General features: G+C 40.2%; 1 protein-coding gene across 1 annotated transcript; it reads right to left on the bottom strand.

Moving 5' to 3' along the window:
* Positions 1 to 1,035: 1,035 nt before the first annotated feature.
* LOC118327721 (protein Wnt-2b-A-like) lies at positions 1,036 to 12,664 on the bottom strand. Its single transcript, XM_035661147.1, has 5 exons — positions 12,042 to 12,664; positions 8,231 to 8,451; positions 7,103 to 7,380; positions 6,067 to 6,331; positions 1,036 to 3,027 (listed from the first exon to the last, which is right to left on the bottom strand). The coding sequence occupies exons 1-5, from the start codon at positions 12,218 to 12,220 to the stop codon at positions 2,798 to 2,800; spliced, it is 1,173 nt and encodes a 390-aa protein (XP_035517040.1). The 5' UTR covers positions 12,221 to 12,664; the 3' UTR covers positions 1,036 to 2,797.
* Positions 12,665 to 14,368: the final 1,704 nt, after the last annotated feature.

The raw sequence follows: 14,368 nt of genomic DNA, 5'->3' as shown, positions 1-14,368 counted from the left end.
TGACACTCACCCTCAACCAATCCACATCCAGCACAGATCAGTGCATGCCCCGTGGTTTTCAATGTGGATTTAGGCATAAAATGATCCATTTCATAACGGACTGAAAGCATCAGCATTGTGCTTTATTACTCTCAGTCCAACTGGGGAATTGAAATATGAATTTTTGAGGGCCAGAGCAGCACAGGCCCAGGTCGCCCCCCACCGTGTGTGAACAGCTCTCACCTTTCTAATCTTAAAGAAAAACACAGCCAACATACTCTTAATTTACATTCAAAACAGCCTCTTTTGTTTGCAATTAACTTTTGACTTGTGAACGTTTGACATGGTGTGTCATTTGGCCTTGTTCAAAGCACTTTACTTTGGCTCCCCTCCTCATTACGTGGACTTGAAAAAATGTGTTGACTCTCAGCATCCACAGCTTGTTGTCAGATTCATTTAGATCTATAAACCCCTCTGAGGGTTGTGTCTCCAATGGCCTAAGATGATGGTTGCAGTACCAGATGTTGAAAAGTCAAATTCAGAGTCCGCAGCTACTTCACTGCTCTTTCTGCAATGTCTTGGCTCGGTTTCATTAAATACTTCACTTCTTAAAAAAACAGTCGGAGCCAGTGAATATGTGCACAAAGGACTGGAAGCATAGTTGCTTAAGATAGTGTTGTAAAAGTGTTCTGTCACAATACGATGACAGAAGAAACATGCTCTGCTTTGCAATGGAGACCAAGCAGTGAGAAGAAATTACAACATCAAGATACAACCCACCCCTGAGAAGCATACATTGGAGACAGTGTGTGTATAATAACAGCTGGTTTGAAAATGGCGACAGGACCTCATGCAGATTTGAGCTTTCTAATATCTTGTATAATTAGGGTCTTCAGCTCACAGTACACGTCTTGCTGTTCAGCTTTAGTTATCAGCGTCTGTCAGTGACACAGAGCAGTGGTGTTTGTTAAAGCTGGCAGTAATGAAGGTGAGGCTAATCAAAAGTGAGCTCCATCACAACTGAACACAATGTTTTTTCAGTAAAGTTTCATTTCAGAGACTCAGCAGCACCCAGGGAAAACCGAACACATCTGCGTGAGCATCAAACACCTGGACAGTGATCCAAGGGGAAACGCTGCGTCCAATACTTACTTAAAATCTTTAAAAAAAATTAAATGTGTCTCGTTAGGATTTAACCGTAGCTTTACAAGCTAACTTAAATTTAGAACCGTGTCAATGCAGGGTGCAGGAAAGGGTTTTTACAGACACAAAATGAAACATCTGATAGTATTGTAAGTATTGTAAGATTTATATAAACATTTCCATGGATTTCAAGAGTTTACTGCCATCAAACAAGAGGCACGAGGAGTGGATGAAATTAAGAAGCAACTATGACCAAGAGAAACTTTAAATAAATCTTGGCAAACAACAAAGGCTGCAGGCACGATGGCTAAACAGGTGTTCGGATGGAAAACAGCCACGTTGGAGCTGCGTCAGTGCGGACATGTTGTTCAAGGTATAGATGACACGATCCTGGAAGTTTTAAATAATAAATCTATGAATTTGTATCAGACACCAAATCACTGCACAGCAGTGTGTAAGACTATGTAACCAGATTTGACAACTTTGGAAAGCCATCACATCAAAAATAATTTTATCCTCTTCATGATGATCGTCAGGTAAACTGTAGAATTTCAGCCAACACCTTGCCCTGTTGAAAAACGGCATTTTGTTGCAGCAAAGGTTGAATCAGATTCAACATTTTAACTGGACAAGCTACATTTTTTTCTTGCAGTAACATAATTGAAATGAATGAGGGGGCTTTGTTTTCTTACGCAGCAGGTTTGTCTGTCCAAACATGGCAAAGGGCAATTGTTTGAAGCTGTCAGTGTAACACTGAAAAAAATAAAATAAAATAAAAACTGGAGACAAAGAACCAGAGGTAGAAATTATAAAGTTTTCCATAAGGCAACACAGCCAGAATGTGTTAGACCAGTTACAGACAGTCAAACATGTGGGACACTGTATGAAAAATCGAGCTCTTTCAGATAACAGTCCAAAGTCCATATGAAGCTTAATTTTTCCTGTTAGTGTGTCCTTTTTGTCCCAAGAACTGGCCAAAATTCAGCTCTGCAGCAGGTATGCTGTCACTTTAATTTAAAGTCCTTGCTTGTTCTCCTGTTTGTGGTTCATTTGCGTTCACAGTGTGATTGTCTGGCCTTGTTCGAGTAGGAACTTTTTCATAAGCTCCCTCCTACGTTCTGTTAGTTCGTTAGAGTTGCACTAATTAGCAGCAACTGTCTTTTGTATTTTATATGATTTGTTGCAGTACCGTACAATGGCTTAATCATTTTAAATGATACAATGTCAGTGTTTTTACAATACCTCCAAAGATCTATCCTTATTTCTTTCTTTATCTCTCTCTTCAGACTACATGTTACTATTATTATGATCATCAATTTGAGCTATGTCATGTGCTCACACAGTCTTTACACACTGTAAAACAAGCAGACATTGCATGTACAACAGAATAATATAATATTCAGCCATTTTGTATCAAAGATCCAGAGTTTGTCTTCAGAAAGCTCAACAAATTGTTCTTAGAGACACTTATTAAAGCAGCACATGATCAGTAACTGGGTCTATTTTCCAGTTTAGCATCAAGGTCCGTGAAGTATCTGCTTCAGGAAGCGTCAATGGATCAAAAGCCAGAGGTATTACAGTTAAGAGATCCCAATTATATATCCCATAATAAAATGCAGTCGTTAGCGCACAGGTTAATGAGTCAGTGGCGACTGTCATTGGACAGGTCTCCTCGTTAGGTTGTGTCCAACCAATCAGGTCGCTTGTGGGGCTTGCAGGTGTTAACATCCACCATGTCCTCACAGTGATTGCACTCCACAGCGCAGCACCACTTGAACTTGCACTCACACTTGGTGACACGCTTGACACGCATGGTGTCGTAGCCCCGCCCACAGCACATGACCTCACAGCCGTCTGTGCCTCTAGAGGACTTGTTGCACACTCTGCCTGCTGTGCCCAAGGAGCCTGTGAAGAAAGCAATATATTTGTGTTACAGAGGAAATTGTGTTTTTTTTTCTAGCATCAATAGAAAAAAAATGACGTGACATAAAAAATAAATGTTTTATTTATATTTTTTTATTTATTAATAATTTTTAAAGAACGTTTCATAAGACAAACCATGATTACAATGTTAACCCTGCACTCAAGTTTTTATAAAAACTTAGCCACACCTTAACAAACAATTTAACCTAATCATAACCCCCCAAAAACAAATCCATAAATACCTAACACCTAAATAAATATATAATATATAGAATAAAGTCAGTGTTAGGGCATTTTTGTAGTTTGTTAAAGAATAAAAAATATTGTTGCAAAAATTTAAATTTAGTAGGATAGCATACAAATAACTTTCCTCCAACAGGAACAAAAAGTTTCTAATGTCATCTCTTTGTCCTTTTTATTCTTTCATTCAAGTTGTAAACACAATATTGACATAATATTAGGTTCATATAGCAAATGAATTAGCAAACATTTTCTTATTTACACATCCAGCAGACCAGAAACAACAGTAGCATTCATTTGAAGTTGTCTTTTTTCCCATCTGATGAATGTCCGATATAAACTCTCATTTTAACTCTGTATTGGTCCCCACCAACTCCTGAGGGAAATAACTGGCCCTTTAGCTGCTAAATGTTGATTAGTTTGTCGGTAACTTTGTCTTGTCTGCTGTCTGGTGCTGGGCAGATACTGCACAGTTGATTTATCTGAGCTTTGCAGCTAAAAACAGAGGCATGCTTCTGTTAAAAGTACAGTTATTGATAGCTGAGTCTGCAGAATAGTTTATCCTGATACAATACCAGTATTGGAAATTTCTCCAATACTACCTAAAATGCAGGTATCGGGTATTGGCGAGTACTTTGACACCATCTAATTTATTAGCCTCAAAAAGGAACCCTGCAGCAGAGGGGGACAGCGAGGTTGGGTGATCATTCTATGTGGGTTCTTCACTACAAGTGACCCTTTTGATGTTACACAGAGTTATTTGATCCAACGATGACATAAAAACATCGGTAAGTTTTAGAACTCACTTTGTACCTTTTTTTAACGTGGGAACGATGTGTATCTTTTCTATTGCACATACAGTAACTCTATAGTCACTTTGTTTTTTAGTATTGGTTACTGGTTGTCTCAGTCACGTATCAGCTGCTCAGCCTAATTCCATTTTGGAAAACCTCCAGTGATGACATACTGTTAAGAAAGTCCAGAACCGCTAATGTTGGCATATGACCACCTCTGAACACCATTGGATATTTTGATGCTGAAAACTGAAACTATTTTTCCAAAGCGAAATATCACTTTTCCCACACTCTTCAACTGGGTATTGGCTTCCAGATGCGCTGACAGAATAGTCTCAAACCAACCACAAAGGTGTCCATGTACTCAGGTGTGAAATCTAGGCCTAAGATCAGATGCCACGTCTAATAACAGAGCATCTCTGAAGTGAAGAGAAAAGGATAAGAGGAGATATTCCCCTCGGGCTCTAGGGAGTGGAGCTTAATACTGACCAAAGGAAGGTTTTGAAAAATAAGCCAGCATGTACCCTTAGGCTGTGAATTCCTATACAATGGAGATTAGTGGCAAGGAGGGTCATAAGCTTATTTTAAGATCACCTTTTAACAAGAAACGACAGCCTTTCCTTTGAGTGAACACACCTTCATTACCCCTCAGTAGTGCAACCAAGCTAACAGCAGGGGAGGAGGATCAATTCTAACCATCATGTCCCCTGCACATCGGCACTATGCTATCTTACCTAACCTATTAATAGTGAGTTAGTTAAAACTACTTAACACTCTATTGAAGGGGCTGGATTGGAGAAGAGGGACAGAGCTTAACAAGGCAACGCAAACACTAGGAATTAAAGAAGATGTTAAAGGTCAAATCAGTGAATGCAAGTCTTCAGCTGTTGAGTGTCAGAGATTTTGTATAACGTAAACAAGGCCAACCACCTGTTTGACTTGTCAATGTCAGTAACGGGTCTAATCCAATGCTTTTATTTACCTACATTCCGATTGTATCTGACACATTGAAGAAACAGCTGTAGCAATCTTCCTAATTCAAGCCCTGATTAAATCATTCAAAACTTGTATCAAAAGTTGATAAGCTTGAATTATTAAATTATGAATGAAAGTTGGAAAATGTGACTCCTGAAATTGATGTGACGTGACCAGATAGTTCATTAAACTAGAAAAGGTGTATCACTGCTTGAGAAGCTCTGTCCACTCGCACTTGTTCTTGAGTGGAGGATCTTTCCTCACAAGCTCTACCAGGTGAGCCATGTCATGTTGGTTAAGAGAGGCAGTCATTTAGTTTATCAGATATTTTTTGGTGCTTAAAGGGGAACAAAACAAATGCTGACAACTTGTGTATTTGGGTTGTGGCAGACTTGTGGTGGAAAACTCAAAAGTAAAGCCTGAGCAATAAATATTTGGTGATATTGGTTTATTGTTAAAAAGTAGAGCCCGAACAATAAATATTTGGCAGTATCACTAACAATGTGACACTTGAAATTATTGGTGAGCTGTGTTTGTGCTGGAAAACTCAAGCCCAAACAGTAAATATTTGGTGGTATTGGTTTAAGTGCACATGCCATGTAGGAAACAGGAAAACCACAAAACTAAAAATGTAATGTGGAAATAGTGATGTCATTCCATACTTACAGCACTGACAAGTTCTATATTTTGATCACAATTCTTACAAAACAAACGGTTCCTAATCCAACAATGTTTCTTTATGTTATGTGTTTATGTAACAAAATGAATATGGGCAGATACAGTTATTGGAGTTTTAAACACCTCAGAACTTTAGCATAAGCAAGAGGTGCGTACGAATGTTTTGTGTGCATTATTTGGGTGAACGAACCCTTTAAAAAAATAATAATGATACAAAAGTGAAAAAGAGCCAGAATTTCCACTATTTGAAAGGAGCTCCTTATTTTTTCCCCCTTTTTTAAAGACATAATTATACTTCTGTGACAAAAACCTAATTCTTCATTCATTCACTCACCGGCTGTGCGGTCCATGAGGCAGTAGTCTGGCGAGTTCTCGATGTACACTAACTCATTCTTGGTGCTTCCCTTGAAGTCCTTATCGGCCACCATAAAGCCCGTCCCGTCCTGGTTCATGGTCACCTCGATGGCTCTGTTGTACTTCTTGCGAAGGTAGTCTCCAGTTCGCCTGAAGTCAGACATAGCCAGCCAGCAGGTTCTCAGAGAACAGGAGCCACTGACCCCGTGACACTTGCACTCCAGCTTCATAAAGCGCTTCACTGCCTAGAGCAGAGGTCAAAGGTGACAGGGTGTTAAGCCTATGAAGTTGCCCGTGGCATGATGTAGGTGTGATCAGCCCTCCTAGCACAGGTGTTAGCCAAATATTCTTCACTCTGACTGGATTTAACTTTATCGTTCTTTTCCTCCAGAGACTTCTTGAAAGAACCCAGCATGTTGGTATTGACCCTAAAACTAAATGTACTGAAAAAAGCAAATTGATAATGTGTGCGGTCAGGAGACTTTTTAGAACCTAGAAGGATATTTTACTCTTCCTTTACCTTTCCAGAAACTACTACTAACTAACTAACTAATCCCTAACTGTTGGACACTTGAGGTGTTTGGTCTACATGGATAAAATATGTCATAGTATATTTACTTTTATATTGCAATATTAATATTGCTATATGTTGTGAAATAGTGAATCTTCTGGAAATTCAGTTGAGATTGGAGCCACGATAATTTGATTAATTAATCAGTAAATCGAAATCTAATCAGCAATTATTTGGAGAATCGATTAAACATTTAAGCATTTTTTTAAGGCAAAATGTCAAAAATACTATGGTTCCAGCTTCTCAAATGTGACATTTTGCTGCTTTTTCCTTGTTTTAACATTAGTGTAAACTGAACATATTTGAATTTTAGACAGACAGACAAAACAAGACGGAAATGATCATTTTATATATCTATATTTTATAGACCAAACAATTTCCAGATTAATCAATCATGAAAATAATAGTTGCTGAGAGTTAAGCTGTTAACATCAAAGCTGCTCACCATCCGACCGCACCGGTTGTTGTGCAGGTTCATCAGGGCGCGAGCATCTTTCACTTTCTTCTCTCGAGCATCTACGAAGGACATTGCAAATTTGATGCCGTAATTGATGTTGTCACTACATCCACCCCAGTCGAAATTGCCCCTGTTGTCTCTAGCTCGTCCGCGCTTGTCGCCGTCGCAGTTGCAGCTCTTCAGCTCCCCCTGACTGCAGGCCCTGGTGATGGCGTAGACCACTCCTGCTGAAGAGATGGCGTACACAAACGCTGCTTCTCGGCTGCCTGGGTGTGCAAAAAAAAGAGAGGCGTTGCAATGAAATCCATCAGAGAATAATGTATTATTTATTATTTTTACTACTTTTTCACGGGTACTTTTATTGGATAAATCACAGTGTTGTAAATGTCGTTGGAAACCACACTGGTTTTGTTGCTTTCTTTGGTAAGATTCAAGCTGTTCTTTTAGTGCCCAGGTTCACTGTGTTACTGCTCAGTAAAGCAGCCTATCTCCAATATATTCCAGACAGCAGGAGCAGGGAAATCAGTCCATTTATGGTGGATGGTCCAGACAGAGGTAGCAGCATGTCAGCTATAACATCACAGTCCAGCCGACTCTCCTTTCACCTTTTAATTTGCGCAGATGGCAGCTTTCTCCGTCACTGGGCTGTGTTTTCATTTCAGGCAAGAGGAGATTTTGGGGGTTATTTGGTCTGGCTTTCCCACCCACCTCCTGTCCTCATTCCTGCTCACGCAATGAAGCAGAACACAGGCGATATGTCAGGGAGTAAAGCTTTGTCTGGCTGCCAGAAACATCTACCCAAATATTTACATCTCCTATTACTGTTTATACATCACCAGTGTGGTGATCTGCTACTTGTTTTCGGAGAAAATCCACTTTCCCAATCTTCCCTCATTCCAGAGAAAGGTAAAAAAAAAAAAAACTCAACACTTTCTCTTTTTGTTTGTATTCTAAGGTTGATTAAAAAAGAAACCTATTAATTCTCTGCTTATCTGGTAACAGCAGAGACATTTACGAGGATGATTAACTCGAGTGTCACTGACATAAACAACCACTGTCACGCACACACGGAGAACCACACAGATAGAAATCCCAGTCATGCATGTGCACACTCACTTCTCAGCATCACCCGGCCAAACACGGTGTGGTCTCGGTCCAGCGTGCTGCAGTTCCAGCGGTGGTGTCTGAACTGGTGCTGGCACTCTCTGATCCACTCTTTGGCTCCCTCACCGATAGACTGCATCAGGTCCGGGTGGTGCTGGCACAGCTGCCGCTGCTTGTTCACCAGGCCGGGAATGTTGTCACAGATCACCCGGGCACCCAGTGCTCCGATGTACCTGCAGGCATTAAACCAACGCAGTATTGATAATGATAAGTTAAAGGGGTACTCCACCAATTTAACACAAAGTTTACTCATCTGCTCACAGCTTAGCCTGTCTAAAGGTGTACAGGATTGTCTATGGCAAAGGAGGGGATTTGTCAAGTCTGAGAAAATAACTCTCGATGATGTCATAATGATGTCATAAGGGTTATCTCAGTTTGACCTTATGCAGCATTCAAACAGTGTCGGCAGAATGGAAACAATGGGAGAACCTCCTGTAATTCAGATTTGGGATGTTTACAGGTCCTGCTAACTTTTTATTCAGCTAGTTTTTCTGTATTTGTGTATGTATATTTGTATGTATTTGTAGTTCATTAATAGTGTAGCTGGTAGCAGCTTTTCAGCCATTTTGCCACTGGTTTGTTAAATCCTTTTTTTTCTACACACATAGAAAAAGATAATTCAGTTTATTATATAATAAAATAAGGGGGAGATATTGTACCTGTCAGAAATGTATGATATCTACAACTCAGAATTGCAAGTCTGATGTTGGCATGAACATTTCTTTACCACTTAGCTAGTAATTATAGTCTAAACGATGACATGAATGCAGCAGAAGAGACTAATGTAAGACGGAAAGTCTTTCACAAACTTGGGCCCTGGAGTTTGGAAGTGTTTCCCAGGCAGGAAGTAAAGGAACTATAGTATACTCAGCCTGTGCTGCTTTGATTTTTGCTTTCATGTTTTTAATCTGCCTCTCACAAATCCTACAACTTTTTGGCACTGCAGTACTAAATCATTGGAGTACCCTTTAAAGGAAAGGTTTGTTATTTTTGAAAATGCTTATCAGTTTTTCCAACAGATTGACAGTGTACTTGACTGTGGCGGGGAAAATATATTACCCTATTTCTATTACCTCTTACCTCTCGTTTCACCATTGTAATTCTTAAAACACCTTATTTTAGGGTTTACTCAGAAACTACTTTAATTTGCTCATCTTGCTTTTCCCTTTTTCACACAGACATACACAGACACATGTCTCTATCTCTTACAAACACACACACACACACACACCAGCTTGGTCTGCAACACCTCTTTCTGTTTTTCCCTTTTTGTCTGTTGACTTTCTTTTCATCTGCACTAGGTTTATAAAGTCGGCCAATAACTACACCCACGATGACTTTTATAACAGCAGGTGAGCTGCGTGTGTGGGGAGGCTTGTTGTTTATGACGTGATCACTGATGGCATCGTTCTCTCGGACGGATAAAAACATAAAAATAAAAAATGCTAAAACTAGTCCCCAGATATGCTTAGGTGGCGATTAATATACCCAGGCAGCCCACCCAAGTAAAGTCCATGTGTGGGAAATGCTGCTTATTCTAAAGCTCACTAATTAAAACTCTTGTTTGCTTAATCTGTACAAAAACCAAGGTGTCAAAATGACAGATGGCCGTTCTATTAGGAGTTATGTGCCAGATTATATTTTGGCTGGAATAAATGGTCAGATAGAAGAAATACTCCGCACATAACTCCCTGCAAAACGGCAATTTGACATTTTTGCACTTTTTTGAACAGACTAACCAAGATCGAAAGTTTTCGTGAGCTTTATAGATGTTGGTAGGGGGATTTTTTTTTTATTGGACAGAGCCAAGCTAGATGTTTCCAGTCTTCAACTACGTAAGCTAGCTGCTGTTTGTAGCTTCATAATTAGCGGCGTGAGTGGTATCAGTCTTCTCATCTAACTCTTGGCAAGAAAACGACTTAAGCATTTCTCCCAAAATGTCAAGTCTGGATCATTGATTGGATCTCTCCTGGTGTGCCTATTTTTCTTCACGTCCATACCCCTTGTCCACTTGAGACTCACATATTCAGGATGTAGAAGAGATTATTAAATTCCTCACGTTCACTGAAAAGCACCTCTTTCCCTGTGACAGGCCTTTGCCTCCTGCTCTATTCAGACATAATCCCTTTACTTTGTAGCAACTCTTACAAGGGTGGATCACATGCTGGTGGTATTGTGACACTGGGGGGGCCTCTTATCAACAGGACATGAGGACAGTCATCTACAGTGCAAGTGACCGCTCAGGCCTTTCCCTCCCAGCCTCACAGATCAACCATATGCAGGCGCAGACACCCCCCACCTCCCTCTCTAAGCCTGCACGCTCCACTCTCCATCCGGATATCATTATAGTCCCTAATCGCAGCCACATTTGTGTCGCCTGGCCACCGAGACAGAAACGGACGTAGCAGGCAGTTTCCACTCCCGTTATGGCTGTCCCAGTCCCGTTCTAACTGCGACTATCTGCCTGAGCAGTAAAGCAGAGCAGAAGCACTACTTGTGTTTATTGTGTGTTGTACATACCGGCTGTGCCAAAAGACCCCTGACTGTCTCCAAGAGGACACACACATAGAAAGAGACAGGGAAGGGGGGGGGGTCCTGTTCAGGAAGACACATGGTGCTCATCTAAATTATCGCAATGGTTAAAAATAGGCCTTAACAATACAAACCAGGATTAAATAAGTATTAATCATCTGGACACAAAGCTTCCAAGCCTCTCCTGCTCTGTATGTGTGTGTGTGTGTCTCTCTCTTTCTCTGGAATTTCTCAGCGATTTAATCACAGTATTTGCGTAAGACAGCAAAGGGTTTTCACAATGGCAAATAGGATAGCATATATGCACTTGGCTCTCTTGGGAAATTACAATCCATAACATTATTTACAAAGGGTGCATTTTTAATCTAAATCCATCAGCTACGTTGTGAGGTGGCGGGCCATAAATCAGAGATAAAGGAAGAAAACCTAAAATTAGAACTGCTTCACTGTGGTTGCTTAAATATAAAGTGCACATCAAATACAATTTCTATAAGTGTGACCTGACACATGAGAACAACTATTTCAGGTGGGTGGGATGAGGAGGGGGAGGTGGGGTGCTTACACCCCTTCAGGGTTTTTTTTCCTCCCCCGAGCGTTTAAAACCTCAGGAGAAATCATCAAGGGGCATTTATTCATGCACCAGCGCCTGCACCTGCCACTTACTCTGGGCAAGATGGATGGATAGGGGATATCCCCCCAACACCATTAATCTTCATAAACACATGACACACACACACACACACACACACACACACACACACACACTGCTGCTGAACGTATCACTTTGCATCTGTGTTTAAAAGAATTAACATCAGCACAAACATTCCCATGCAGAGGTGACCTAAGATGAAAGTTCTCCATTGTTACATTTTTATTTGACTGGACATTTTGTATGTAAGTATGGACAAAGACTAAGCTGTTTTTGTAGGTTTGTTGGCAACAAAAAATCTACAGAATGGCTTCATCAAGATTAAAGTTTTAGATCATGTTCATCAAATAAGCAGTGGAAAGTTAGGTCCCCTTTTTTTTGCATTTTTCACAAGAGAATTTTCCATCTTTATAAATAAACTGACATAAAGAAACGTGTAATTAAGAGTTAAATTTTAGTTTGCATCAGTTGTTCTACACTTGCATCTGTAACTTCACTTTTTTCTTAAAATAACTGATAAATTGTGATTGCAATTAAAACTAATCTAAATATCAGCAAATGCACTTCAAAGATCTCACTCACCACCACGATGAATCCACTCTCGGTGTGAAAATGAGCAGGAGGAAAATAAAACTGAAGTAAATTTTGGAGATGGGTTTGGAGTGATGTTGGACTTTTGTCCCATTTCTGATCCCCATAGCCCTCCTGCTGCCTGAGAAGCTCCGAGATTTCACCAGACAAAACATGTTTCTTCCTTTCATGTGTTGGCAAAAGCTGCACAATCAGGTGTGAAAGTCCTTGACGATTGCCTGCCGTCCATCATTGAACTAAGAGATCTTCAAAAGGAGGAAAAGTGGTTTTGAACTCCATCAGTTTACTGCTGCAAGTTTAATAATGCCATACAGATTTTCTGTCAGCGCATCCATATTCTTCAGTGGCGTCGGAGAAAGTAATTAATGAGTGAGCAGATCCGTATCACATGCCTTTAACAGTCTTGTATTAACAGTAAAATCACCTTTTCTCCTCAGCTGTTGCGCACCGAATTCAATGTCACTAAAGCTGCAGGAAGTTGCAAAGTACATCCAATCCGGTGCTGTAACACAGGAGCGAAAGTGGTACAGGTCGATTAAATCAGACACGAGTCGAGTGGATGAACTATGTCCGAGGATGCGACGGACATTGTGCACACCTTTCCTCCTGTAGCCGGGAATGAAGATGCGCACTGAAGCGCCGTGCGCTCCGCTGGTGCGTCAGCTGTCTGTGACCCCCCCTCCCTCCACCCCCACCCCTTTGTCAGAAAATTACAAATAGCGGTATGTAGACCAACAGACAGCAGGGAAGGAGATGTTTATATTTAGCGCGATGGAAAAAAAAAAAAAAAAGAAAAACCCTGCCTGTGATGTCTGCTACTTAAAAATCAACGCATCCAACTTTTTTGCCACTTCAGCGACCATTATACAACCAGTGATATATTGCAGCAGTATTTAGGGTCTTGTCTAAAACCTGGACATTTAGTAGAGTTCCGTTTATATCTAATTATAGGCGGTTCTCTAAAATTCTAAACACTCCAGAGTAATGAGTTTAAAATATTTTTGGCTCATTCCTACACTAAAATCTCTATTTCATAACAGAAAGTTTGAAACCATTGAGTTTAAAACCATTAAGTGTTATAATATAACACACTTAATGTCTAGAATTATGCAACTGAACCAAAAAGGCACACAGTGTCTTCAGTGTGGAGGAGAAAGTTTTGTTTGGGAACCTTCAGCTATGACGGGTCAAGCCTTAATGCTTTGACACATCATTAAACAGGAACTTGGTGTCTCCATAGAGATAGGTAATCCTTTCCAGGGGGCATTTTGGGTATTGTTTCATATGCCTGCTGATCCAGTGTGACTGCTCTCAATGCAATGCTCTCGCAAAATTAAACACATTAAACAGACATCTTTGTTGTTGCATGGCCACCGTAGTCTCTCCATTGCTCCATTAGAAGGGGAAGCGAGGGACATGCAATCTGCAACTAAATCTTACACACTGGTTCTGTAAATAGAGATTGTCCAGGCTCAAGAAAGTCATTTAAAAGCAGTTTCCCAATTGTAAATATGCATAGATTTCAGTTTAAAAATTGAACTCATCAGATATCTGTAACATTAGTCAGTCCATTTTATTTATATAGCCTAAAAGCAAAAACCACAAATTTTCTTGAAGCGCCTATCCTTGGATAATAACAAACTGCCAAAAACAAAACAATAATTGAAGGAAAATAAAAGGACGGGAAGGACAGATATGCAATAGATGTCATGAGTACAGAAAAGACAGAAATATTAATACAGAGATTACACTGTAAAAAAGCTGAATGACAATGTTAGGTCAATAGACAGCTAACATATGGAAAATATGTTAAGCAACTTCCAGGTGCCACCAAAACAGGTAGGACTTGAACAATGTGACCTCCTCTCTACCATTAAGACCTGGCAAGCAGACTACACACACACACACACACACACACACACACACAGAAGAAGATAACCATCCATACAGTGGGAGAATAGACAAGGGGTGAGGCTGAGTGTCCTGGAGAATAAAAAAATCTGGATCCAAGATGTCTGAACTGAAGCAGGAGCTGGAGTCTGCTTCAAAGATGGGGATCACATTGGACTGGAAGATACAGTTCAAACAAATATTTAACAATATATATGTATTAAATATCTTCTGGGAAAGGGTGGAGGAAATACTTTGGCCTTATAAATAATTTGAGTCCCAAAATCAGACTCCAGTCACTTGTCTGCATATGGTTGGTTTGAAGAACAACTGCACACAGTAGAAGTAGCAGCTTACATTATCGTGGTGGTTGACCCTTGACATGGCTTCTATCTGTCGTGTGCTGTAATGCCTGGTTTCTCCAAGTT

The sequence above is a fragment of the Morone saxatilis genome, unplaced genomic scaffold (genome assembly GCF_004916995.1).
Source record: "Morone saxatilis isolate NCDOM2014 unplaced genomic scaffold, NCSU_SB_2.0 Contig18, whole genome shotgun sequence".
Classification (NCBI taxonomy): Eukaryota; Metazoa; Chordata; class Actinopteri; family Moronidae; genus Morone; species Morone saxatilis.
Note: the sequence above shows the minus strand (reverse complement) of the source record. Positions and strands in the feature narration are given on the sequence as shown.

Coding starts and splice junctions, on each gene's coding strand:
- LOC118327721 (XM_035661147.1), bottom strand. CDS start 12,220: ATGAAAGGAAGAAACATGTTTTGTCTGGTGAAATCTCGGAGCTTCTCA. Junction 8,452..12,041: donor AGAGTGGATTCATCGTGGTG/GTGAGTGAGATC, acceptor TAATGCCTGCAG/GTACATCGGAGCACTGGGTG. Junction 3,028..6,066: donor CCTCATGGACCGCACAGCCG/GTGAGTGAATGA, acceptor CTTTCTTCACAG/GCTCCTTGGGCACAGCAGGC.